The sequence below is a fragment of the Diabrotica undecimpunctata genome, chromosome 1 (genome assembly GCF_040954645.1).
Source record: "Diabrotica undecimpunctata isolate CICGRU chromosome 1, icDiaUnde3, whole genome shotgun sequence".
Lineage (NCBI taxonomy): Eukaryota > Metazoa > Arthropoda > Insecta > Coleoptera > Chrysomelidae > Diabrotica > Diabrotica undecimpunctata.
In genome coordinates, this window is record NC_092803.1 from 37,635,476 (window position 1) to 37,663,387 (window position 27,912).

General features: G+C 33.2%; 3 protein-coding genes across 3 annotated transcripts in view; all 3 read right to left on the bottom strand.

The window, feature by feature from the left end:
• LOC140438904 (uncharacterized) overlaps nt 1–14,022 on the bottom strand; it is a 274,049-nt gene extending 260,027 nt beyond the window's left edge. Inside the window, exon 1 of the mRNA XM_072528557.1 lies at nt 13,851–14,022. Within this exon, the coding sequence (XP_072384658.1) occupies nt 13,851–14,022 (172 nt within the window). The remainder of the gene's footprint in view (nt 1–13,850) is intronic.
• An 11,323-nt stretch (nt 14,023–25,345) lies between these two features.
• On the bottom strand, nt 25,346–25,822 carry LOC140438959 (ATP-dependent DNA helicase PIF6-like). Its single transcript, XM_072528612.1, has one exon. The coding sequence runs from the start codon at nt 25,820–25,822 to the stop codon at nt 25,346–25,348; it is 477 nt and encodes a 158-aa protein (XP_072384713.1).
• A 989-nt stretch (nt 25,823–26,811) lies between these two features.
• LOC140439004 (uncharacterized) lies at nt 26,812–27,630 on the bottom strand. The gene has a single exon (XM_072528654.1). The coding sequence runs from the start codon at nt 27,628–27,630 to the stop codon at nt 26,812–26,814; it is 819 nt and encodes a 272-aa protein (XP_072384755.1).
• Nucleotides 27,631–27,912: the final 282 nt, after the last annotated feature.

Sequence of the window (27,912 nt, forward strand, 5' to 3'; positions counted from 1 at the left end):
TTTTTGGTTTCCGCTTCAATAAATTACCTTAGGAAAATACCTATGCGAGTGTATTCGATTTTCTATATTATTATAGTACATTTGAACCTAGTTACAGCACATATAAATCAACTGAAGCTTTGGAGAAATTATTTATTGTTACTTTAAACGTTGTGGGAAAATATGGTTTTGTTATGACGGCTTGTAAAGGAATAATGCCTTTATGTTCCAATTAAAACAGAAATATTGGTTTTATAGTCTGTTTATTTTACTAAACAAGAGCCAATTTAAGTCGTTAAGTATCAATTTAAGGGCCTGGAAATACTAAAGAGGGATTCGCCAATTTTATTTCCATCTGTTATTATACATAATAAAAAATTTATAGCGGGTTTACAGAAAATATTTGTTATAGGCACTTTCGATATTATTACTTTTTATAACTTATGTGGATTATTTCTCATTATTATACACAATGTCTTTTCTCGATGGCATATTAGACGCCTAAGATATATATATATATATATATATATATATATATATATATATATATATATATATATATATATATATATATATAACGGGTGTTTTTTTTAGAGGTATAGAACTTTAAAGTGGAATAAAACAAAGATTATTTTTTATATGAACAGGAAATTAACTTTATTTGAAAGATAATTTTTTGACATTATATTTTAAATATGATTTCTGGCATATGACCATCAAGGCTGGCTCTGACGTAGTCTAATCTGGAGGTCCAATTTTCGACGACTTTTTCCACTATTTGTGGCCGTATATCGGCAATAACGCGGTGAATGTTGTCCTCCAGTTCGTCAATCGTTTCAGGCTTATTGGCATAGACTAGCGACTTCACATAACCCTACAGAAAATAGTGTAACGGTGTTAAATCGCACGACCTTGGAGGCCAATTCACGGGTCCTAAACGCGAGATTATGCGGTTACCAAACGTTTCCCTCAATAAATCCATTGTGGCACGAGCTGTGTGACATGTTGCGCCGTCTTGCTGAAACCACAGCTCCTGCACATTATGGTTGTTCAATTCAGGAATAAAAAAGTCAGTAATCATGGCTCTATAGCGGTCACCATTGACTGTAACGCTCTGGCCAGCATTGTTTTTGAAGAAGTACGGACCAATGATTCCACCAGACCATAAAGCCCAGCAAACAGTCAATTTTTCTGGATATAGTGGTTTCTCAACATACACTTGAGGATTATGTTCACTCCAAATACGGCAGTTTTGTTTGTTGACGTAGCCATTTAACCAAAAGTGAGCTTCGTCGCTAAACAAAATTCGCTTATGAAAGTCTGGATCAACGGCAATTTCGTTTTGGGCCCATTCACCGAATCTACGCCTTGCTAGGTGATCGTGTGGCTTCAATTCCTGCACGAGTTGAATTTTGTAAGCACGCAAACCAAGATCTTTTCGCAAAATCTTCCATAAAGTGGATGGACACATATCCAACTGCTGTGCACGATGGCGTATAGACTGATTCGGGTCTTCCTCTATACTACGCTCAACAGCAGCAACAACATCTTCTGTACGCACTGTACGACGTCTCTGTGGATGCGTATTATCATTAAGAGTGAACGTGGTGCGAAAACGTTCCAAAGTTGATCGAATTAATTGCTCTGATGGGCGATTATGTATACCATAAAATGGACGTAGTGCGCGATACGTATTCCGAACACGTTTGTTCAGGCGTCAGTCTATTCATATTGAAATGTCAAACTAAAGTAAATAATAATCACCTGACAGCTGTCAAAATGGCCGCCCCTTAAAAACGTGTTGCCAACTTCTATTTCTATACCTCTAAAAAAAACACCCGTTATTATATATGTATTATATATATATATATATATATATATATATATATATATATATATATATATATATATATTATATAAATGTATATATATATATATATATATATATATATATATATATATATATATATATATATATACAGTAGACTCCCTCTATAACGAGAACTGAAATGACAGACTAATTACCTCGTTATAAGACGATCTCGTTATATCAGACAATAATAATACTGTGCATACATATGAATCTGTAGTTTTCTAAACCATTAACTTCCTATAGTGAAGCCATTCGGAGCAATATAAGATGCTAATAAATATTGTTTGAATGGCGTTTTTGAAAAAAAGTTATTTACTTTTATTGTCAATGAAATATATTAAAACATAAAAGAGTTGTTTACTTTTATTATCAATGATATACGTTAAAACAAAAAATCTGTACTTATATTTGTTTCCAACTACATAATGTATAAATCGTATTTTCAAGGATATCATAAACTATTGCTTCTGCAATTTTAAGAACTCTGTCATTTTTAACTGCTTTAAATGGTCCAGTATCATTCTATCATATTTTCTAAAGATGTGAAACAGTTGTATTTATTCATTGTAAAGAAGTTTATTGCGGGCTGCAGTTAAGTTTATTGAGGGGCTGTTTGAAAAGGTATTTATTTATAGCCACGACCCGACCAAAAACGTAAAAAACACGTTTTTGAATCTTATTGTCTCTCGTTATAACCAAATTTGCCTCGCTATAGACGGTTATAGTTCAATAGAAATTTCACGGGACATCTAATGTATCTCGTTATAAGCGAAACCTCGTAATAACCGTGTTCGTTATAGAGGGAGTATACTGTATATATATATATATATATATATATATATATATATATATATATATATATATATTATAGAACGGTTAGTTATTACTTGGTCCCTTCTATTGGATAGATTATTCGAGATGGTCTTCACAAAGGGATAAATCTCCTATAGTTTGGTTCCTGAATCTCTCCAGTAGTCTTGTCATATGTTTATACAGTGGTCTTTAATTAGGTTTTTGAGATCGGAGTATGGGTAATTTCTTGATTTGGTTGTGTATTGTGAGTTTATTCGACTTGTGTTTTCTAGGTTGTCCAGCTTCTCATTTCCAGCTATTCCTACATGCGGCGGTAGCCAGATAAATGCTACTTCGTTTCGAGTTGATTGAATTATATTTATCTCATTTTTTATTGCCTGAAATATTGGATTTGTAGGGTATATTTGTTTTACACCTAATAGGGCATTTAATGAGTTAGTGATGATGACACATTTATTCTCACTACGCGTTTTGAAGAAAATTAAGGTTTCCAAAATGGCTGTGGTCTCGCCTGTGAAGATGCAGCACTTTGAAGGTATGGATATAGTGTGAGTAGTGTTTTTACACTAGTATGCAGCAGCGTGTCCGTCATGAGCTTTAGAGGCATCACTAAAAATTTGGAGATAATTAGGATAATGGGATATCACTTTGAAGTACAAGTGTTTAATGAAAATCATCTTTTGATTATCACTCAACTAGTGATGATTCGTCAGTTTCGTCAGCTGAAGAAGGGTTAGGGTTTATTTTTTTCTCTAGTCGGGTCATATTATTTCTTAACCTAGAATTTTGTGTGTACCAATAAACAAAATTAAGGATCTGAATTAGTTCCTCTGGTTCATTGGAGTAGTCTTTAGAAGTTAATTCAGGGTTATGAGAGTTTAAAACATTTTCCATAAAATCATATATTTCATTGAAATTTAGTATAAATGGAGGTGATCTATTTTCGATTTTGTCTTAGATGGATTCTAGAGAGTAAATGACATCTTCACGGGGGGTTTTGGAAGAGGTTTTGGGTTTCTTTTTTGGTTTATATTATTTAGGGGTATTAAAAACGGATGAGTCGGTTTTTGGGTTGTCTTCGTTAATTTCAGGAGATGATATGTTATATCTTTTTATCTGTTTTGAATTGACTGCGTTATTTAAGGTTATTGATGTTTCTGGCGTCGTAGTATTTTCAGTGTTATTTACAGCTGGTGATGTTGTTTTGGAAGAAGAAGACGAAATATTTGGATTATCTTCAGATATGTTTTGGATAAGGTCGGTTTCCGTAGATTGATATATTTTATCATTGGGTTCATTTGGTTTAGATAATGACGATGTGGTTTGAGTTGTATCTGAGAGGGGAGTTGAAGGGGTATCATTAGGTTCATGAGGTTAAGATAATGATAATGTGGTTTGGGTTGAATCTAAGAGGGTAATTGAATTAGTTTGGTTTGAAATGTGAGCGCATTCTTATTCTTGATGACCACTGGTTTTACATTTGGAGCAATTGAATTCGTCTATGAAGAGAAATACCCGGTAGGAAGTATTATCATGAGTTATGGTAAAAGAGTAAGGAATAGACATATTTTTCAGGGGTGTAATGAATGATTGCCTTCTAAAGCTCAGAACATGACTGTACTCACTTTCAGACATACCTACTCGAAGAAAAGTAATTTTGGATAAAGTGTGAATACCAAGTTTTTGTAATTCTTTTTTAATTATTTCGTTCGGGATTGTAGGACATGTATGAGATATTAGAAATTTCTGGGCTGGAGAAATTAATCTTCTTACTTCTACTTGACATCAATTTATTTCGATATATTTATAAGATTGAAGAAGAGCATCAACAGTGTTTTTTAAAGAGAGGTATATGCATATCCTATTGTTAGCAATACTGGAGGCAAAAAGTACACCCACTAGTGATCCAACAGACTGACTGAAACTAAATGAGCCTAAACATGCTTTAGACATACGACTAATCAGTGTGCGTCAGCTCATTTCATTTATATGGAAACATCAGCATCAGACTCGTTTAGTCAAAAACGTTTTTGACTAAAACAGTTTTGCTCTTTTTGTGTGCGGCCACCCTACCGGATCGTCGTTTTGTATCGAAACATTTCAATGTACGCAGGCGCAACGTGTTTTTGAAATTCCCTCTTTGGAAACCGCTCGAGTAGTCAACAAGAAGCACATGTGGAAACAGCGATATTTTGCTTGTTTACATTGTGTGTATCATGGAAGTGGACGCAGAAAAATTAATTGTACTGATTGAGGCCAGATTCTTTTCTCATTTATAGGATGCACCCAAAATTGTCTTCTATTTTGCGTTTTTTTGTCCTGTAAAAGGAACCACTGCCAGAAAACTAGTCAAATTTCGTCGTTATCTGTCGACATCTTTAACAAAACTGATTGCAGTGTGGTTTGTGCACACATTTTGTTTCTCTTGAAAACAAAATGTTTCTTGTGGAAACAAAAACGTTTTCGTTTCAAACAAAAACGTTTTTGACTAAAACAGTTTTGCTTTTTCTATGTGCGGCCACCCTAAGAGTGCATAATAGTAAGTTTTTCTTTTCCGGTTAAAACTAGGTGTAGATAGTATTTTTTAAATCTAAGTATATTAATAATATTATTTTAATATTACCAATACCTTATTCTCGGTGAAATTAATTGTAAACTCGAATAAATAATTCGTATAATTACAGTTGTAGTTTATCCCGAAAATAAATTTAAAATAACATAACCATTACCGAAGTTACGAAAGTTTACACGTTTGGAAACAATAGTCAATTTTGAGTCTTCACTAGTACGGAGTTATTTCCAATTTATCTACTCTTTTCGGGACTAAATGAAAAGCATTAAAACTTTCACATCCGTTTGGTGTTTTTAAAAAAGCTCTTTGGAGTCGTGTATTGTTCGGCCTAATTAATACGACTATTGTTGAGAGTTAAAGTTAGGGAGCTTTAAAAGTGGCGGCAAATTTTTGCAAAAAGTTTTACTACCACATTGTTGAAGCTAAAATTAGTTTTTTGTGAATATTGGTAGTGGACACCGAAAAACTTGCTATTTTATTATAGAATGAATGTTAGCGTTCTGCAGATTTTGCTTTTATCAATGGGAATATGACAAAAGTTTTTAAAACAACAATAGACGATAAATAATAAGGTTTATTTTTCGTCGCATGTGGATCACGTCGTGTATGTGGTTCAAAAATGTTATTAATTTTTCACCTATAGTCGAGTAGCCTTGTTTATTCTAGTGTTTCTAACTGATCTCATTCTAGCATTCAGCTTTTGTTTTCAAATATAAACCCTTTCCCTGATGATCTATCTCCATCAAAATTAGATCAAAATTAAAATTAAAAAGAAATAGATCATTCAGTTTTCTTCGCTCTGGGTAGTAGTACAGCAAAAGCTACAATATATACAGAAAAATGATGACAACTTCGAGTTTATATTTAAGCGGGGGAAAATTATGAAACTGAAATTTTTAATTCTAACTATGAAAAAACTAAGAACACATATTTAATCATAAGCTATTATAGCTAGTTGTGTCCGACTGGATAAGCAGATAACTGAAATAAATTGGGCTCACATAGGTTCTAAACTTGTCTAGAGCCTCATCTTCCTATTTTGATTTTTATATTAAATTAATCTGTTTTTTTTAATATTTAAGAAATATATAGGGTGTTTTAAAAAAAGGCAACCCTGTCTCTAGGGTAGGTAAAAAACTGAAAATTAATTGGGGTTTGCTTAGTAAAAAATTTTTGTAACGCCATACGTTTTTAAGATACAGGGCGTTGAAGAAAAAAAAATTTACGCATTTTTTACGATTTTGCCGAAACTACTGGCAACATTGTAATGAAATTTTATATGAATATGTTTTGGAAGCTGATACATCCCATGAATTTGTTTTTATATCTGATCTCATAAAGGGCGCTAGTTACACGGATCGTACTAAGTATTAGTCAATATAACTTTTTTAAGAGTATAATTATTAATCAAAATTTCAAATAAACTTAAACATCATTCAATTTTACACGAAAAAGGTACTCTTGGTAAAACTCGATACTGTGTACCGTTTTCGGAATATTTTGATTTGACAATCATGAAGTAATAATTGATGCTGGTAGTAATGATAAAGTTCTAATAGGTATACCTCTATTTTCTCCAAGTGTGCCATGGAAATCTGACATTTATTGATTGTTATGACGATAAATCAACAATAATTAGAGTTTTGAAACCTTGTTATTTGTAAAATCAAATCAAAATGTACTCAAATGTTGAATACACTGACATGTTATTAACCTTAGGCGAATGTTTAGGATGTTCTAGTGCAGCTGTGCCACGTTATGCAGAAAAGTTTCCTAGAAGAAACTTACCAAGTAAAAAAACATTTAGAGCCGTTGAACGACGTTGTCGAGAAACTGGGAATGTGAGACCGAATAAAATAAATTCTGGTAGACCAAGAACAACAAGAACCTGATCAAGATACAACAGTTAGCGTAATGAATATAGCAAGACAAACAAATACTTCTTCTTTAAGTACTTGGCGGATACTGAAAGAACAGCAATTACATCCTTATCATTACAGACAAGTCCAAGAGCTCTTGCCAGATGATCTACCGGTTAGAGTGGATTTTTGTGAAATATTGCAACAAAGGACAGCCCACAATCCAAATTTTTTAAAATGCATTCTTTTTACGGACGAGGCCACCTTTACGCGGCAAGGTATGTTTAACAATAAGCAACAAAGCAAGCATACAATAGTTGATGACATAAAAACAAAACAGTTAATATGGTACGGCCATGTACAGAGAATGCCAGATGACAGGATTCCACAACAGATTTTGACGTGGACACCACAAGGGAGAAGGAAAAGAGGAAGGCCGAGAAAAAGCTGGAGAAGGGAATTGAAAAAGAACTAGAGGAAAGAGAAATCCCTCCAGGCCTATGGCTGAATAGAGAAGAATGGCGGTTAGGAGTCGGAAGGCGTCGGAGAACGCTGTAAACCGATAGTAGTAGTAGTAGTAGTAGTAGTAGTAGTAGTATGTTTAACTTCCATAATGCACACTACTGGTGTGATGAGAATCCACGAGTCAAAAGGGTATCACATTACCAACACTCATTTAAAGTTATTGTTTGGGCAGCAACTTTAGTTAACAAATTAATAGGTTATCATATTCTACCTGGAAATTTAAATGGTGATATGTATCTTGATTTTTTAAACAATTCCTTATTCGAGATATTAGAAGATTTAACGCTAAACGAGCGAAGATATTTATTTTTTATGCACGATGGCGCTCCGCCACACTTTGATAGAAGGTGTCGTAATTGGTTGAGTAATCATTTTCCGAATCGATGGATTGGTAGAGGTGCAGAAGCTCCGATTCATTGGCCTCCTCGGTCATGCGATTTTAATCCTTTGGACTACGCAGTTTGGTCGTATATTAAGGAAAAAGTCTATGCTACAGAGGTAAATTCACGCCAAGAATTGGAAGAAAGAATTCAACGTCAATTTAATGACATCATAGCTGATCCCCTACCGTTTAGAAGGTTAATGGAATCTTTAGAAAAAAGAATAGACTTGTGTATTCGCGAAAACGGAGGGCATTTTGAACACACACTGTAATTAAATTTTATTTTATGTTCTTAGTCATTAATTTAATTTTCTTCTTGTGCGTTTTGTTTAATTACTAACTATTTTATACCATCATCAATTATTACTTCATAATTTTTAAATCAAAATATTTCGAAAACGGTACACAGTATCGAGTTTTACCAAGAGTACATTTTTCGTGTAAAATTGAATGATGTTTAAGTTTACTTGAAATTTTGATTAATAATTATACTCTTAAAAAAGTTATATTGACTAATACTTAGTACGATCCGTGTAACTAGCGCCCTCTATGAGAATCAGATATAAAATCAAATTCATGGGATGTATCAGCTTCCAAAACATATTCGTATAAAATTTCATTACAATATTGCCAGTAGTTTCGACAAAATCGTAAAAAATGGGTAAAATTTTTTTTTCTTCAACGCCCTGTATCTTGAAAACGGATGGCGTTACAAATATTTTTTACAAAGCAAACCCCAATTATTTTTCAGTTTTTTACCTACTCTAGAGACGGAGTTACCTTTTTTTGAAACACCCTGTATATTCAAGATAATAATATTCAAGAAACTTAACACGCCAATCCTACGTGTGGAACACACGTAGGATCGGCGTTCACATCTTGATGCAAAACGGAAAATAAAAAGTAATTGAAGAGAGGTGGCATTTTAATTAATTTTCATCTTAAGAGAAGCAAAAATTAATAAATCAGGAATATACCAACGAAAGAACTAGTATCTAGCATTTGTTGATGATATTGTAGTTTTATCTTGGAAAAACAGGAATGCAAGCGGTAATATAAGGATTATAAGAAAACTAAAGAAGAAGGTATACATAAATCAAACATAAACCCATAAATAGTCATCAACAAATTTCTGTACCTCTTCTTATAGAGAGCAGCATTCTACGCGCTAGAAGCATGAATATCAGTATGATATCTCTAATAATAAGTCTGTTTTGGTTTACGCTGCGACATAATGACGTGTTACGTCTTTGTTGAGAACATATAAGATATAGCCTGAACCGAAGACTGACCTTAATACCTGCGTTTTGTTTGATGTCGTGATATTGCAATTTTATTTTAAACTTATTTATTATCATCAGACAACTGCAAATAAATACACACCTAAATCCAGAGATCTACAAGCCCTAGCCGCGCATTTTCTAACTGAATTAGCAGCGTACTAACATTATTACTAGTCGAGTTTGGTAAAAGATCTACTAGAAGAAGCCTCGAAGGATATACTTTGTATCCTAAAATAGAATAGCTAGATTTGCTATTTATTTAGATTTACATTTTTTATCTCGACAGCTTAGGTCACTGACACAGGTAAAATTGCATTACATTAGATTACAAGAATATTCAGTTACATTACAATCAATAAAGATCAACTATATCAAATATTGGTACAATTAATAGTTTTCATATTCTAAACTACATATCTTCTTCTAAATTTCCTGGTAAAGGCTGGTTTCACTGAGAAAATTAATAAGGTTTTGGTATTGATCTGGCAAGCTGAGAATATAGACTGTCCTTATTTCAATTACTACAGAAAAAAGAATTACCTAAGCGAATACCTAAAGGATAACTTGATGTATTTATTATGATTAATCATAAAGTAAAGTTCTTATAGCTTAGGTCTAGTGTTAGAATTTTCAGGTCATGCAGGCGCCCATAACACGACTTAACGAACACTTTACATAGCCGAGACCGACGGCTAACGTGCCTTCTGAAGCACGGTGCGGTGGTGAACCAGCTATTTTTAAAAATTGAAAAATGTACTCGAATTGAACCCGGGACCTTCAGCTTATTAAGCCAGTAATGAGTATTAAGCCGCTGAGCTACCACTGCCACTACTCAATCATAAACAATGTACAGTAGTATTAGGAAGGTGTATATTAATAAAGATCACGGAGTATAAAGTCAAAAAATACTATTTATTTCTATGTACATATATACATATTTAAATATTTTACAAACTTGTTTTAAAAAAATCAGTAACTTTCTTCTGTTTCTTGACATTAAGTGAATTTTTAAAATCTATATCTCTTCATTTTTTAAAAACCAAGACGTCTATTGAAGATGACCCAGGTTGTTGTTCAATATACTTCAATGCCACCTCCATGGCAGCTCTCGCTTCAGTGTGGCCGACCTTTTCCTCTCCGTCAGTCTCCTCATTTTCATATGGTATATGACACATTCTTCATGTTTTTATTTCGTCGTCTGTCAAAAATTCGTTTTCAAGTTCCTCGTCACAGTTCATCCATTCTTCAATATCTTCGGCCTGCAATTGGATATTTTCGGATAACGTTTGGAAATCCTAAAGAATGGTGGTAGAATTATCTTCTTCGTGTGATTGTTGACATTCATCGAGTTTCTCAATGTTGGCCCAAAGTTTTCGCCAAGACATAACGAAAGTAGAAGCAGGAATCTCCTGGAAGGCGGAAGCTAACATGTAAATTACGTCCTTTAAGTTAATTTTTTGGACGATATCAATAAGATTGAGATCTTCATTATCTGCGTATTATAAAGTTTCGGACAGTAATTTAAGTCTGTATCGTCTTTTCAAGCTTTTAATCACCCCTTGATCCATCGGATGCACCAAGCTTGTCATATTAGGAGGAAGAAACATAATTTTTATGTCATATGTCTCACATGTTAGGTTTGCAGGATGAGTTGGAGCATTATCCAGAAGTAGGACTGCTTTAGTGGGAAGATTTACACTCTTAAGATGGCGATCTATTCTTTGAATAGATCAGCGCTCATCCATGCTGATTTTTATGATCTGTAGAATACGGGGAGAGACAATGAATGTAAATTTTTAAATGCACGCGGTTTAGAGGACTTACCAACAACAAAAAGAAGAATTTTGTGTGTTCCTGCTGCATTTGAACAAACAGCAACTGTAACGCGTTTTTTATTCTTTTTAAATCCATAAGCCGAATTTTCATGACTTCCCAATAATGTTTTTTCTGGAAGCATTTTAAAATTGAGACCCGTCTCATCTATGTTATATACTTGTTCGAGTTTTAATTATTCCCATTTTTATAATTTCTACAAACTTGGAGGTAAAATAAGTTGCACCTGAAGCGTCCATGGATATTTTTTCTCCACTTACGTGTGCACAATTAACTCCGTGACGTGCCTTTCAGCGAGTCAGCCAACCTTCACTTGCAATAAATGAGCCTCCGTCTATAATTTTGCTGTATATACATAATGCCTTTACCCTTAGAATCGGGCTGCTAATAGGTGTGCCCCTTCGCCGTTCTTGAAGGAACCACAATTAAAGAGCTTCATCTACTATCTCGAATTTCGTTTTTTTAGTGCATCTAGTTTTTAGATTTTTATCTGATTCCATTTGGGCGCAGAAATCTTCGATTGAACGCCGATCCCTTCGCTAGTCATTCACTGTACTTTTTCCCACATTCAACTTTGAACAAATTTTCTTTACCGATTCACCTTTGTCGATCCGTTTAAGAGACGTTTTCCCATAATCACAACCACACGTTTACGCTTCTCACTCACTTTCGCACAAGACGAATTCAATCCTCCTCGAAAGCAAAAACAAAACTGACAACCGTTGGCGAGAGACGATCACCAAGCTAAGCTTGATGATCGTCTCGTATGCAAAACACAAGGAAGGAAGAGTGGCCGGTTAATACGACGGCCGGTTAATGCGGGACCGGTGGGAGTCTACTGTACTAATATACTATTTTAATCTGGAAGAGATAGATATAAACTCTCTTATCCAAATGTCAACTTCACCTGCAAGTGTGATGCTCTTGATTCTGATCATTAGATGCATCCTGTTAGATAACAAACGAGACTCTAACGTTCGAGTGATTGGCTCAATGGCTTCGGACGGATGAGTTGGTAAGTGGTACTGCAGAGAACTACTGCATTGAAGGCTGTTGCTACTCCTAGTTTTAATTATGGCGATAAATAATTTAAATCAACACATTATTGATCATGGATCTCAGAACAAGATTTGGAAGGAGAGGACAATCTCAATATTGCAGGGCTTTTTGGGTCATTAATATGCAAAATCCTGACAAAATAGCGACATGGAACGTCAGAAAAATATTTGAGGTAAGAAATATATAATACTATAAAAGAAATTAAGTTATGGAAGTTATTGAAATGTTCAAATTTTTGTAAGAATTCGGCGTTCTCTAAGCAAAAGGGCAAATTTATGCATAGAGACTAATAATCATCAACATCAAGTATCTTTTGTAACTATCTACTTTTGATACTTGTTCTTTTGTGTTAGTTTTGTTTCATCGTAATAAATACTTTGATTTTAAAATCCTTTAAATCAAATTTTCTTTCAATTTGATTTTTTTGCTTCTTTTACCAAACTTTTTTACGCATTGTATGCTACATTTATTGAAACAAAAGATAATTTATAAAATTAATTAGGGTACCTAATAATTTAAATTTCATGACGAAAAAACGAAAAATTTTTAAATCGACTTTTCTAGAAAACGGTGTATCCTACCGACTTGAAGTAGGAGTACCTTTTATTAATAGAATACCTAAAAATTTAATAATCTAGTAAAATGAATGCTTAGGAGATAAAAACAAAAATATTATGCGTTAAAATAACCGTTGGCCTACCCAAAACGGACGCCTATAACCGGTACTAGAAACTCGCAATTAATGGAATCAATTCAACTCTGGATGATAAAGTAATCGTACCAGTTTTTGTTTTTCTACATAGAAGAGTTCTGGAAGTATTTAACAAAAACTAATTACACGGCGCCATCTTCAAAGAGCTTTAGCTCCCTTAGGAAGGATTTTCGGACTAGGTGAATTGGGTTAACTTGTCTTAAAATTATCAGAGAAATTTCCGGTCTTCGTTTGTCAGGAGAATTTTAGAACACCCTGTATTTTATATATGTTTTTTTCTTTTGTATAAAATTATTTTTAATTTAATTCTAAAATCTACTGAGAATAACTCATCTCAGGCCAGACTAGTTTGAGTCCTCTCATAAATTCTTACCCAACCCTAATGTAAGTTTATAGTCTCTATATATTATAGTTTGATTTCGTTCGATTTTGTTTTTGAGTCGCTTATAGCCACAATATTTAATAAAAATCAAGGCTTAACATATGGTTCGCCACAAATGTACTTTTCACTTTTGTAACTATTTATTTTATTATTTATTTCGTAAAAAAATATGTACGTAAAGATATGTCATTTAAAAAACCAAGTTGTTTATGTATAAATATAAATTATTAACAGGTTCACAAATACTTTCTTAAAATTTCTAGCCCAATCTAGTAGGCTATTTGCCTTAACGTAAAGAATGCCTCGAAAAAATCAATCGAATTTATTTAAAAACCTATTTATGTTTTCAAAAGGGAATCTAAGACATTAAAATCTTTATTATGTTTTTTTTTGGAAATTAAAAGAGCAGTAATTAAAAGTTTTATTTAAAACTATGATAAATTACCTTTATATATCTTTAGTAATCAAGTATCACAAAGACCAAACTTAATAAAGACTAAACATCCTAGCAATCGTAACGACCTAAGTGTTTGTTTGTCAATTTCAATAGCAGTAGAAATCTTGTTATGTATACTCACTTGGAAATTTGTAGAAGGGCACTGAGAGACAACTAACAGTGTGTATAGTCCTCGAGGCAAGATAGGGTTGTCCCGAAGAACACGTACACATGGAATTAAAGCCGCAGCTGTTTGAAGTCAGACCGCTACATCGAAGGAACAGGACAATTAGGATACTCCATACTGGAAGCATTGTACCTTAAACAAAAGAAACTTTAGTAATTAGATTTCTTCATTTTATTTTGTTAGTAGTTTAAATTACTATTAGCTTTATTGAGAATCGATGAAGGAAAGTCAGAAAAACTTCAGGACTATAACAGTCACGTATTCGTTGTCTCTGTATTTTCGGGTTTTTCTGTAGAATTTTTAGGTAACACAATTATAAGAAATTGTAAAGATTGGTTTTAAAGACAATTTCTTTAAAATACATGGTACAAACAGCTCACTTTTATATATAATTATTTATTAAGTAGTAATATATATTTTATATAAATATTATCTTGTAAAATATAATTTAATACAAATCTTGGAATAAATAACTATATAGTGTTGTTAACACCCTTAACCACTATAAGTTAAAAGTAATTACCTATATAAGTATTATAAGTAGGTCTATAAGTCCCGTTTTTTTTATATAAAGAAAACAAACAAATTTTTTTGATAATTTTTTTATTTATAAACTAAGATGGCAAAATAAAGTACCATAAATGGTTTAAATACAAATTGAAGTTATTTTTTGGATTTTTTGCATACTTGGACACAACATTGTAAACATACAGGCACTATAAACTCTGCGCAAATATTGTTCGTTTTTATGTCTTTCTTAGCTGAAAAGAGATGACTTCTATTTGTTTTTCAATTCCCATTGGCTCGAGGAGTCTCAGTAACACTTAAAAATTTAGTGTCAAGAATATCTTCCGTAATAGCTCGAATCTGTCGGGGCACATTGGAGTTATATATTCTTCTCTTCATGTGTGTGATGTACAAGCTTTGGGCTAATTGTTATAGGAATTTTTTTCAAGGAATAGAATTTCCTTTATTTACAAACTGTTATAACACTCTAGTTTTAATACCTGCAATAATTATAACAGCAAAAAATACTGCTATTGGCTATCTTTGTGATCTTAGAGCTACAGAATAATTGGCACATTACTGATCCAAGTAGGGATGGCGGTTTTTGACAAAACACCGGTTTTCGGTTATACCGGTTTTTTTTTGCTTACGGTTTAACCTGGCGGTTATAATCGGCCAAAAAAACCGGTTTTTATAAAAACCGTTTTCGGTTTTTTTAATCCAATAGTTACAAAGTTACATTTACAATGCACTTTAGTTTGCGATACTTCATTCGACCCGATATCAATATGATCAAAATTAGAACTATCGAAAGAACATCAATATCAATATAAATAAAACACAATTTTTAATAAAACCATTTTATTCTATTAATTATTATATTTATTTATTATTAATTATGATTATGATTATTATAATTATTATTAAATATAATATAGCGTAAGATTAATATATACATATTGCAATAATATACAATAAAAGAATATGAAGTAATATTTTAAGTAAAAAAGTATAGGTTAGAAGGTTACAAATAGGTTATATTATATGAAATGGATTTAGCATTATGCTGGCCAGTATTTTTCATGAAGCCTATTAAGAAAAACTCGTTCATATAATATGTTGGTCGGTTAAGCGGCTTCTCTCATCTGACACAATATCATTCAATGATGACACAAGTCTCTCTGATGCCACCGAACTTCCAACCAACGACATGTATTTTTTTAGCTATAAAAGCCAAGCCTGGCATACAGGTTCTGTTCTGATCCCAGAATGAAAACGGATCACTTGGCAGCAAAGGCCGCTGCAGATATAGAGTCAGTTCATTTGAAAAAAACTTTGAATCTGTGTGTCCTGAGAACTTGAACTGAAACCACTGTTCACCAACTCCAGATCGTGTGAAGACCAAAGAGGGTTTGATTTTAAACTCACTTTGGCTTCTTCATTCTGGAAGGAGCAGGAAGGAGAAAGTTTTCCGACTTCGGTAAGTTACGTCCTAACTTCCGAGCCTAAATTGGATGTGACTGTCTCCGCTATATACGGATTCAGATATAGTTTTTTGAACCTCGGGTCTGTGATTGTAGAATGGCAAAGCAGGGGATTTCGTAAAAGCCTAGTACCCCTCTCTTGAAGGCTAGTTATAAGCTTTTGGCATAACTTTTGAGCTGTACTAAGGTTTGGCTTGAGGTTTCTTAAAAATCTTTCGATAATAGACACAAGGGGGATAACAAGGCTAGCAGTAATGTACTGAGACCCGAGATCTCCTTTGTGGCCTCATCGAAAGACGATAAAATGCTTACAATTTCAGTGATTAGTTTTATATCTGAATCAGAAATCATCCTTGGTGCTTTTTTAATTGAGGGATCTGCCAATATTGCAGCTATATATGGGGACATTAGTGTAAATCTTTTAAGCATATGGTAGACAGATTTCCATCTGGTTGTAGTCAGGTGCACAGAGCAGTAAACCAAAATTATTATACTACTGCTCAACAGAGAGCGCTAAAATAATTTAGGTTCTATTGTCAATGAATATAATGAGAGTAGAATATAATATGCAATTATTGTATTCAATTAATGATGCAAATTTAATTTACCATTTAAAAATACAATCCTCTAAAATACCCACCAATTTTCCTCTCCTCCCAAACCCAAAAAATTCCCCACCCCAACCATTTCAACTTATAAAAAATTTCCCAGACTCTTTCAAATGGGATTTAAAAAAAAATAATATCAACATAAATATTTTACTTAAAAATAAATTGAATAATGCAATTCATCTTTTATTTTTACTACCATAAAAAAAATTATCAAGTATTACTTTTAACACGTTTGTATATTTGTATAATAGGTACATTTTAACTCATTTAATACTTCCTGTATGTGTGTATCGTTTTGAAAACGTAGGGAAATCCTTGGAAATTCGTATTCGTAATCGGTAATTCGATATTTATAGTCAGAACATTATTTTTGGTAATCAGAAACAACCATTCACCCACTTTCAATGTCAAGAGTCAAGTGTGAAAAATAGATGATGTAAAAGATCACTTCTTATGTAAATATTATGATTACAAATACCTTTTCAACGAAATATTATAATAAAACTTAATTGTTTCTGGCTGATGAGAGTTTGCACTTTCAGTTTGCTTCTGTATTTATAAAATAAAATAAAATTTGAATTATGGTTTTGTTTGGAATAATTACTTGAGAATAATAATTATGATTGGGATCCAAAAAAATACCTAACCTAATGATAATCACCGTAAAAACCTAATAACCGGTTTTTACTTTAAAAATAAAAAACCGGTTATAACCGGGACAAAAAAACAACCGATAAAACCGGTTATTGCGAAGTAAAAAAACCGGTTTTCGGTTAAAACCGGTAGGTTTTTCCCATCCCTAGATCCAAGGCATCCATATCGGTCTTTGTCGAATTATAAAATAAAATGATGTCGGGCTTTTTTGTTTTCTCATCAACAACACTCTCATGGTGCATTGTAGATATCAGTATTACACTTTTGGCTTTCTTATGTACATAAGATACCACGGTAACATCAAAAGTGAATCCAAACAAAGAAGAATCAACTGGCCTTTTTCTTTGAGGTAGAAATTATGGCGGAATTTGGCGTTTATATTTTTTAATTGTGCCAACGTAAGTAATATCCTTTTTTTTTAATTCACAAACCATTTCTACCGAAGTGTACTAGTTATCGTCAGTCACATTACGTCTTTTGCCATGAATTGGTTGAGTAGCCCCTAAAACCACTTCAGTAGGATGAAAGTAGGTTGTTTTTTGTTGCAGTTGCAGTTTTGTTTCCGTTTTTGCAACTGTTTTCTGCGTTATGCTTCTTGGAATCCGCCAAAATTTGAATTTTTAAGCCGTATTTAGCTGGTTTATTTGGAATGTATATTCTGAAACAACATCGTCCCTTGAATGGAACTAACATTTCATAAATAGTCAAAAAATATCCAGGTGAGCAGTTATTGGAACAATTTTGTACAAATTGTTGAGTTATATTAATTATTGGGGCCAATTTAGTGTCTTGTTTTCGCTTAGTTCTTATCGTAGCATCATCAAATCGAAGATACGACATTATAAAGGAAAATCTTGCTAGTGTCAGTGCATATCGAAATAGATCGCGGCCTGTACCATCAGTTGCCCACATTGAACGTAAATCTTCGTGTAAAAATTTAAATACTCCTTGCATGTAGAACAAACCAATAAACGCTTCCATTTCTGCAATATCAATAGGATGTATAAAAGCAGGACTGAATAACTTTCTGGAATTTTTATTTTATGTGAATGTCCCGTATTGCTGTTTGTTCACTTTAACTCTTTCGTTCGTCCAAAGTACTACTTCTTCCAATATATTTGGAGTAATCAGAAATTTTAAAGTGTCTATAATACGGTCAGGACTATTAGCGCGAATTGAACCTTTTAAACCAGGCAGAACCGAGAGCATTCGTTCTTTTTGGAAAAATTTTTGATCATTTCGTTTTGTCTTTTCCGTAGTAGTATTTTTTTTGCTGTCCTTCATCCATTATATCCTTATTTTGAGGATCATCCTTATTTATTGGTCGGTCTCTTCACTAGATAAAATTTGAATTTGCTCGTCATTAAACAGGACTTCCAGATCATTCAATCAAAAAATTTCCATCGATTACAATTCAAACGGTAAAGAATCGTTATTTTCATTGAGCCCATATAATTTGTGAAACAAATACAAAGACAATATGGCTGAAGCCATTTTAAATCGAGTACTTTTAACAACGACAATCAACATTTGCATACCATCGGCGCTATTTGTTTTCTCCATGCAGAAAAACTAAAAATATTGTACACTATAATGCATTACAATTTTGAAAACAAAGTTTTCATTCAGTGTTTTATTGTTACATAAAATGAATTTCCATCAAGTAACGGTCGACTCCATCAATTATTTAAAAAAAAGTCAGTACAGGACTTTTGACCATATTGTTTTCAAGATTACTTTTGAAACGTAGACTGGCGATACAAAACATCTGGTTTTTATATATATGTTTACAAAATTAAGTGTTCCCGAAATATATTCAGTTAAAAACCAAGAACTACAGCCCTGCCGCACAAAAAGGGATACATCACGGCCAGACCAGATGACTGAATGACGACAGAAAATACCAATACAAGAAGCGAGATATCATAGCCATTGATCTTAAGGTATGTCACTCAGAATTAAATTATAGATTAAATAATATAGAATTTAACATCCTAGATTCTAATGTGAGAATTAATATAGATAATATAATAGATAAAAAATTCAATACACAGATAATTTAACAGATACTAAATTTAGTAATAGCGAGATACATCTTTTAGAGAAAGGATTTAAACACAACTTGCCCCAACATAATAATCAGAAAACTTTAGAATATTTAGGTGTAGAATGTGAAGTAGCATTAAACAAAACTGCTAACAATATCGAAAAAAGTATAATTGCAAAATCTATTACAGATGTGTGTAGTGAAACCAAAAATTCCTGTTACAAAGAGAATAAAACAGCCATTCCAATTAAAAATAAATCAATAGAAAACTCCATGGTGTTTACAAAAGTAGACAAAGGTAACACTGCTATTGCTATAGATAAAATAGAATATAATAACAAAACAATAGAATTTTTAAATATTCGAAATATTGAAACGTTAAACAAAGATTCGACAGAAAAGTATCAAAAACAAATTAAGCTAGCGTTAGAAAATTCAAAATCAATAGTAAATCCAATAAAACAGAAATACCTCAATATCATGAACCCACAGCCTCCTATATTATACTCTTTCATTAAACTACACAAACCGGATCACCCAATAAGACCTGTAGTTTCTTTTTATACAGCTCCGTCATATAAACTTTCAAAAAAACTGTTAGTGATTATTTTAGAACACACTAAATTTTCACCTAAATTTACCATAAAAAATACAATAGAGCTAGTTAGTAAAATACAACATTTTCAGTTACCTAACAACTCCAGATTAAATTCATTTGACGTAAAAAATCCTTTTCCTAGTATCCCTCCTACAGAAACTTTTATTCTAGTAAAAAACCTTTTAGACCAAAATAGTACAAATCCAATCATTACATCTGAAATTTTACATCTTCTTTAAATTTGCATAAACCAGGACTACTTTGAATTTAATAATGAAATATATACAAATTACAGTGCAGGACTTATATTGGGCAATCCTCTAAGCCCATTGCTATCAGATATTTTTATGGATCATCTAGAGACAAAGATTTCAAAACATCCCATATTCAGACAGTTTTTACATTGGTGGAGATACGTAGACGACGTACTGGTATGTTTCACAGGAACTAACAGGCAACTCGACCAATTTTTATCGTATATTAATTCACTTCATAGTCATATTGAATTTACTGTAGAAACAGAACAAAATCAATCCATAATTTTTTTAGATTTAAAAATTATCAGACTTAAAAATTCTATGACTTCTCCATATTCCATAAACCTACCCATACTAAAACGACTATTCACAATTCATCATCTCATCCCACACAACATAAATTAGCAGCCTATCATAGTATCTTACATAGATTAACAGAAATTCCGATGTCAAAATACAATTTTGAGACAGAATTAAATATCATTAAGCAAATAGCAGTAAACAATGGATAGTACCTTCTGATCGATTACATATACTGGCAAAATATCAACAAAAATAGCCAAACATATAAAAAAGAAAGGAATAACACCAGCTTTCAGAACAAATAACAACCTAGGCAAATATATTAAAAACAACAAGAGCCAAAATAAAAAACACTTACACTGTGGTGTGTACAAACTTAAATGTGGCGACTGCCCAAAAACTTACATCGGTTAAACTGGTAGAAATTTTAATAAACGAATAGCAGAACATAAAAGGGCTTTCAATAATAGAAAAACAGATTCTACATACGCACTTCACCTTCTGGATCATAATCATTCTTTTAATGACAAATTTAAAATTCTTCACATTCAATATAAAGGCCTTAAGCTATCTTTGTTAAAATCTATGGAAATCAACAAATTAAAAAACACAGATATAATTTTGAATGACCAACTTGAGACAAACAGTTCTCCCCTCCTCAACCTATTTCATTAGAGACTATAAAGTGTAAACGCATGCCAAAAATAGATCACTTGAGAATGGCAATCAGCCGAAACAGCTGTAGTGATAAGAGTTTAAAATAAATTTTGTGGAAGTTTTGAAAACAAAGTTTTCAGTGTTTTATTGTTACATTACAATAGAGTATCTACTTATGATCAAACTGTTGTGTTTTAGTTGATATAATTATCGATTAACATATCACTAAAAATGAAAAACATATATGATTTCAAGAAAGAACACTTGCTTAAACATTATTATTATAATTAAATTAAATGCGACAAGCATCTATAACTATTGCAAAACCACAAGTAAAACAAAGACTTTCGAATCTAAGACTGAAAATCAGAAGCGCAAATAAGAGCTTCGAATTGCCGGACAAATCCCACAACGTTGAAACAAAATACAGTGGTTCATAACTTTTCTGATACCCCTATTTCGACCATTGCCACTCAAACTTTAGCAAAAGGTTTCAATTACTCCGATACCCTACGTCACATTCAAATTGAGACTGTCAAAATCATCTGTCAAACTGTAGAAGCCATCTCCAATTTACCTTCCGAAGATGCTGTAATAACTAGACAAGCCATCGCTAGACTTCTTAGAAACTCAAAGCCCACTACTCCAAAGATTAGCCAATCCAAGAAAAAAACCCTGAAAGAACTTTAGTCAAATCCAAATCCAATCATTTTCCCCACCAATAAAGGCAATACCACCGTCATAATAAACACTTCCTCTTACATTATTAAACTCTTAAATCTCATTAATACTTTAGACTACAGACCAATTCCTAAGAACTCAACAACCTATCTGTAGAAAAGAACAAATGCCATTATCAATAAAACCCCCGCGCCAACCTTCCAAACCAAGTCACCATCAACCGTATAAATGAAGCGTCCTCTGTTCCCAGTAGCAGTAGTGCATTGATTAGTGATCAGCGCAGTAGTTGTCTGGGGGCTAGTTAGACTGAGACTTCGGAAGCCCTGAAGACGACATCAAAGGAGGATGTTGAGTGTAATATCAACTCTTCGATTAATTTTATCAAAACATTTCTATTTGTTATCTGTTTTTGTTCTCTATTTTCATCTTAAACTCTGGATCTATGAGTTTTAGAGTATTTATCAACTTTAAAAAATTTTGCAAGTTCAATTTCACCATGGTTTCTGATCTCAGTATTTGTTAAGCTTCATCCACATAACGATACCAACACACTAGCCCTTTATCTGGTATTAGAAGGTACGACACTTAAGCGCATTTTGACCTTTTACCTTGCTTGACATAGTACGTGACATTTAACATAAACCGTGAAATATATGCAATAATTACGATTAATTACAATTTTTTATTATATTTCTGCATATTTATAAATGTTTTCAATTTTGTGAACCTTACGGTGATGAATTGAGGACGACACCTGTTTAGCCGCACGGAGCGAATATTATTAAAAGAAAATAATATTGTATTGTAGGGCGGGCATGTTTTCGACGCTGAAGTACCTGAGGGTCTTAAAAGTACCCTTGTTTTTGACGCTGTCGGAAGGATTATCGCAGGTACCAGATATTAGATATAATTAGGGCTTAATGATGGTCATTGAAATTTACTTAGTTACTAGTTATTAGTTTGTAAGAGAATAGTGAAAAGTGAACATAAAAATTTCAACGGTAGTAAGTAATCATGGTAAAATTTTGCTCAAAGTGAACAGTTTTACTTTTTCTCAAGATAAAGTACTAAAATCGGGAGAAACGTATTGGAGGTGCGTAAAACGGTCGTGTAAAGCGAAGATATTCACGAAAGGGCCAGAAAAGTTAGTGATCCGAAGTAATCTAGAACATAATCACGAGTGTGATATCAAGACGCTTAATAGACAGATTGTGCGTAGCAGTGCCAAAAGGAAGGCTAAGGATAATTTGACCGAAAGGCCGTCCAAAATCATACATAGTGCGTTGAAAGAAAATGTAGATTGCTTGAGCCACATGTCTGTTAAAGACGTTAATTTAATACGAAATCAAATATACAGTGAACGGCGAATGGCTCAACCGAAACTGCCCAAAAGTAAAGAAGAAACTATTGCTGTGGTAAATATTATGAATATCAAAACACTTAAAGACGAGAATTTTATATTTGTAGTTGAACTAAGTTCTAACATTATCATCTTCTCGTGTAACACTAACATGCGTTTTCTGTGCGGCAGTGAAACGATTTATATGGACGGTACATTTAGTTACTGTGCTCAATATTTCAAGCAATTTTTTACCATACATGTATTTATGAATGGACAATATTTACCATTGTGTTATTGTTTACTTCCCGACAAATCGGAACAAACCTATATAAAACTATTTAATGTTTTGAAACGCAAATGTGAAGTAATTGGTCTAAAATTCAATCCAAAAATCATTTTCTCCGATTTTAAAATTGCTATCCACAATGCTGCGCGTTTTGAATTTCCAAATGTGTACATTAAAGAGTGCCGTTTTCATCTTATGCAAGCTTGGTATCGTAATATCGGTGGTTGTGGCTTAATTCGGGAATATAAATTGGCAAACAGTGAAATATCTAAATGGCTGAAATATATTTTTGGGCTGCCATTTTTACCTCCCTCAGAAGTCGAAGAATCTTTCATATATGATTTGATGACTATTCAACCAAAGGATTCAAAAATTGAAAAGTTTTCCGACTACTTATTGGACAACTACATTGGCGACCACGCAAGATTTCCGTCGGAGATGTGGGCTGCGATGAGTGAGAGTTTACAATTAACAACTAATGCTTGTGAATCGTTCCACTCGAGTTTTAATGATAATTTTTACCATTCTTATCTAAATATTTTCCATTTTATTGATGTTTTAAAAAATTTTCAAACTGAAACTTACATTAAAATTAATAGTGTCTGTGATAGTGAAAGTAATAGACTTAAAGATCCAAAGAGTAGAAAAAAAATATGTTCGTTAGAAATAGGATACATGAGTATCAAACTAACTGTATCGATCGATTCCATTTCGTAAAATGTATGTCGTATTTATTTCAAAGTGACAAATAAACCTTATCAAGCTTAATCTCTAGAATTTTATTACCTGACTTTCCATTTACATTTCAATTACACCCAGCGTCCAAATCATGTATGCAGAAACAGGTAATTTTATTTTTCAGTGTCGAATTTTAAATTTAGCGTCCAAATCATGCACGCCCGTATTGTATTCTTGCTCTTCAACACTATTAAAATAAATTTTAAATGTATATTTTTTATACGCAAAAATGTTTATTTTAGATTTGAATCCTAATTTCCCCTGTTTTCTTACTGTCTAGAAGCACCGAACATTACTCACTTGCATAGACAAACTACTGATCTAACCCGAACCGACGCAAATGGGTTGTTCTCATTTATAGTTAGTAATAATATTCCGGGCTGCATACGGAATAAGTTTTAACCAAATATTAGCATACTCCTCGCATGAAAACTGTTGAACCAACACCGTATTTACAATTCCTATATAGTGACGACGGACAAACATATTTTCTGATACAGTCTGCCGGTAACATTAAGTAAAATTAACGAATATCTCTTAAAATTGTGTTTATCAGATTCATTTAGAAACGGATACGATGTCTCTGAAAATCAACAAAGTATAGGATAGAATTTGAATATACAAATCGTTAGGGACCAACATTTATTTTATTCCAGAATAATTCAGAGTCACGAACGGCAAACGAGATTGTGTAATTTATTGTGTTTGCCGTACATGAGTTTACGAAGTTTGTTCTGATTTTTAATCGATAAATCACCCGCAGGTGTTGCGATTTACTTAAGGATTGTTCTTCGATAGAAATGTTAGCGATTTTTTTTAAGCGGGAATATATTCGTTCTCTTTTTTATCTCTCTGTGTGGTTTATGTACGCTATTAAGTTGAATTTAATATTAAAAAAGAGTCTTTCGTGTGCCTGTCGATCTCTCATACGTTGCTTTGCTTCGCCTGGTTCATCTTCATATGACATCGAATTTTCATAGCTGCGACAAAAAATTACAAGACACTAGGAATATGGTATATATTCCACTACACTAGAAAGTTGGTATATAAAAAAATCAATATTAAAGATTTTTTACTTTAACGCCTATAATATTAACTAGCTGACCCGGCGAACTTTGTTCCGCCTTAATGGCAATAAATAAGCAGATTGTGTTTTTTTTTATTGGAAAAAATACAAAAAAAATTAAATAACTACATTAATCATTCATTATTATTTCTGTATTTTAGTACATAGGTTGCTCTTCATTTAAGTACCTTGTGATATACGACATTTTTTGTTTTATTATCAGGCGCAAAAACAAACAACGCAGATGGTCTTCCGACCCGTGAACATGCCACGTATAAATAATTGACCATGGGAAAAACATGAATGTTCTAGATTTAAACCACAAACTTTTAAGGATTGGCCTTGTGATTTGTTGATGGTCATGGCAAATGCAAGACGTATCGGAAATTTAAGTCTTTTAAATTCAAACGGCATATCGGTTGGGATCCTCGGAATGAGAACTTCCTCACCTTTGAATTTTCCTATCATTATCGTAGCGTAAATTACATTGTTCATCAATTTACTAACCACCAAACGCGTACCGTTGCACAGTTTTGGTTGGTTTATGTTTCGAAGCATGATTACTACGGGGCCAACCTTTAGGCGTAAATTGTGCGGTGGTAAGCCAGGCACGTCCAAAGATTTCAAAAATTCAATTGGATAGTTGGTGGCTTCATCTTCATTTGTGACGCAGTCAATAGATTTGAATGAATGCATTGTTCCAATGATCTTATTTTGAATTATGTCGTTCAGGTCATCTACATATTTATTCTTGGCCGCTAAAATTGCTCGCTCACTCAACCATTCATTATTTTTGTAGTTAGAAATAATATTTGGAAATACATTGTTGATAAGTTCGTCTTTTGATGAGACAAAATTACAGAAATTATTTGGAAATGATATTAATCCGCTCGATTCATCGACAGGTACTTGACCATTACCGATAGTCAGCAATTACTCCGAGAAATCTTCAGCAGATGTATCATTAAGCAATGTAACTCTCATGTTTGTTGTCAGCTGCAGTTTCTTCACATAGCGCCATAGATTTGACGATTTGAGGCAAGCGTTTATTTCATCGGCAGCCGTAGATCTTGGAATAACTGGCAGTATTTGGCGGAAATCGCCAGACAGTAAAATCATTGCTCCTCCAAAACATCTCGAGTCATTGCGAAAATCTTTTAATGTTCGGTTAAGTGCTTCTAATGCACGTTTATGCGCCATTGTGCATTCGTCCCAGATGATGATTTTCGATGCCGCTAAAACTTTGGCCATTGCTGAGTGTTTTGCAATATTACACGTTGGTTCTTCAATAGTTTGAAGATTTAACGGTAATTTGAATGCTGAGTATTGAATGCTTTGAATAAGCCGTACGGCATCCTTCTAACAATGAGGCTGCTATTCTAGAAGAAGGAACTGCAACCGCTATGTTGGATCTCGCCCGAACAGTTGCTAAAACTAATGACATAAGGAATGTCTTGCCAGTTCCACCAGGGGCATCTAGGAAATATAAACCACCATTTTCATCAGCGATTGCCTTCATTAAATTATCATAAACTTCCTTTTGTTGGTAATTCAACAGGGGTACATTCCTTTGAACTACTAAATCTAATTCCTGGTGATCATATTCACGTTCCCGTTCCAATTCTCGATTAAATGCGTCATTCATTTCACGATTTGGCGCTGGCATTCCTAACCTGATTAATAAATTACCGCACATAACACATATCTTCGATCAAGAGTAAAGCAAGATTATGTATCTCCTCATTCATCTCAATCTCGTGATTTCTGGAACTGACACGACTTTGATGTAAAATATCTTCTGACATACTATCCTTGTATTTGTGCCACACGTTACATGGGTTTGATGGAAAACATGTCGAAATTATGATAGCGAATAATGTGCGTATCTGATTTGGAGATGCAGAGATAATGGCTTCAGCGATTGTCGTATCCCAATGGGTATCGTTTTCTAATAAGTTCAATTCTTCACATGCAGCACGATATGTTGGGAATATTACACCATTAACAGTTTGTAGTGTCTCAAATGAAGTTGGCCCACGCACATTTACCAGCAACAACCGCAAATAGAAACATTCATCATTCTTTGGATGAACTGTATACATACGACCAAGAGCATCAGTAGAACGCACATCTGGATACCCAGGAACCGCATCACCTTGCTTCCGTCTTTGAAAATTCTTGGATAAGGCATTCCAAGTATAATAACGTGGCATCTCCGAGTAAAGCAAAGTTCGTGCAAACTGATCGCTTTGGCAGATTGCAAAAAAACTGGTTAATGTAGTTGCTGGAGGTGTTTCAGCACGTTGCGTAGCATTCGAAGCCGTGAAATATACTCGTTGACCATTCTCCAGATGCACCGCCAAATGTATAACAGTAGGATGACGTTCGTGAATTGGAAATGCGAATATACGCCAAATCGCTTCATTACAGTTCACATAACGACCAACTTGATAGCGTGAAATTTCATCGTTGGTATTTGAGGATTGCAATCCAAAAACCGCCATATCACTGCCTTTCGTGACATATTTGCAAATATATTTTATGGACTTAACTGAATTGCAGTATTCAACGTTGCAATATGTCTTGAACGTTTTAGAAATAAGTGGCGAATATGGAACAATCCAACTGTTTTCACTTCAATTACGGCTTTGTCGGGAAAGATTCGATCGTCTTGGTCGCGGCATTATTAATTAAACTTCACTTCAATCCACTTGTTAATTATTTATTTAATAGAAATAGTTTTAATATTGATTTCTTACAAATATCAAATTGTCATCCATACGTCA

Coding starts and splice junctions, on each gene's coding strand:
- LOC140438959 (XM_072528612.1), bottom strand. CDS start 25,822: ATGCATTCATTCAAATCTATTGACTGCGTCACAAATGAAGATGAAGCC.
- LOC140439004 (XM_072528654.1), bottom strand. CDS start 27,630: ATGGCGGTTTTTGGATTGCAATCCTCAAATACCAACGATGAAATTTCA.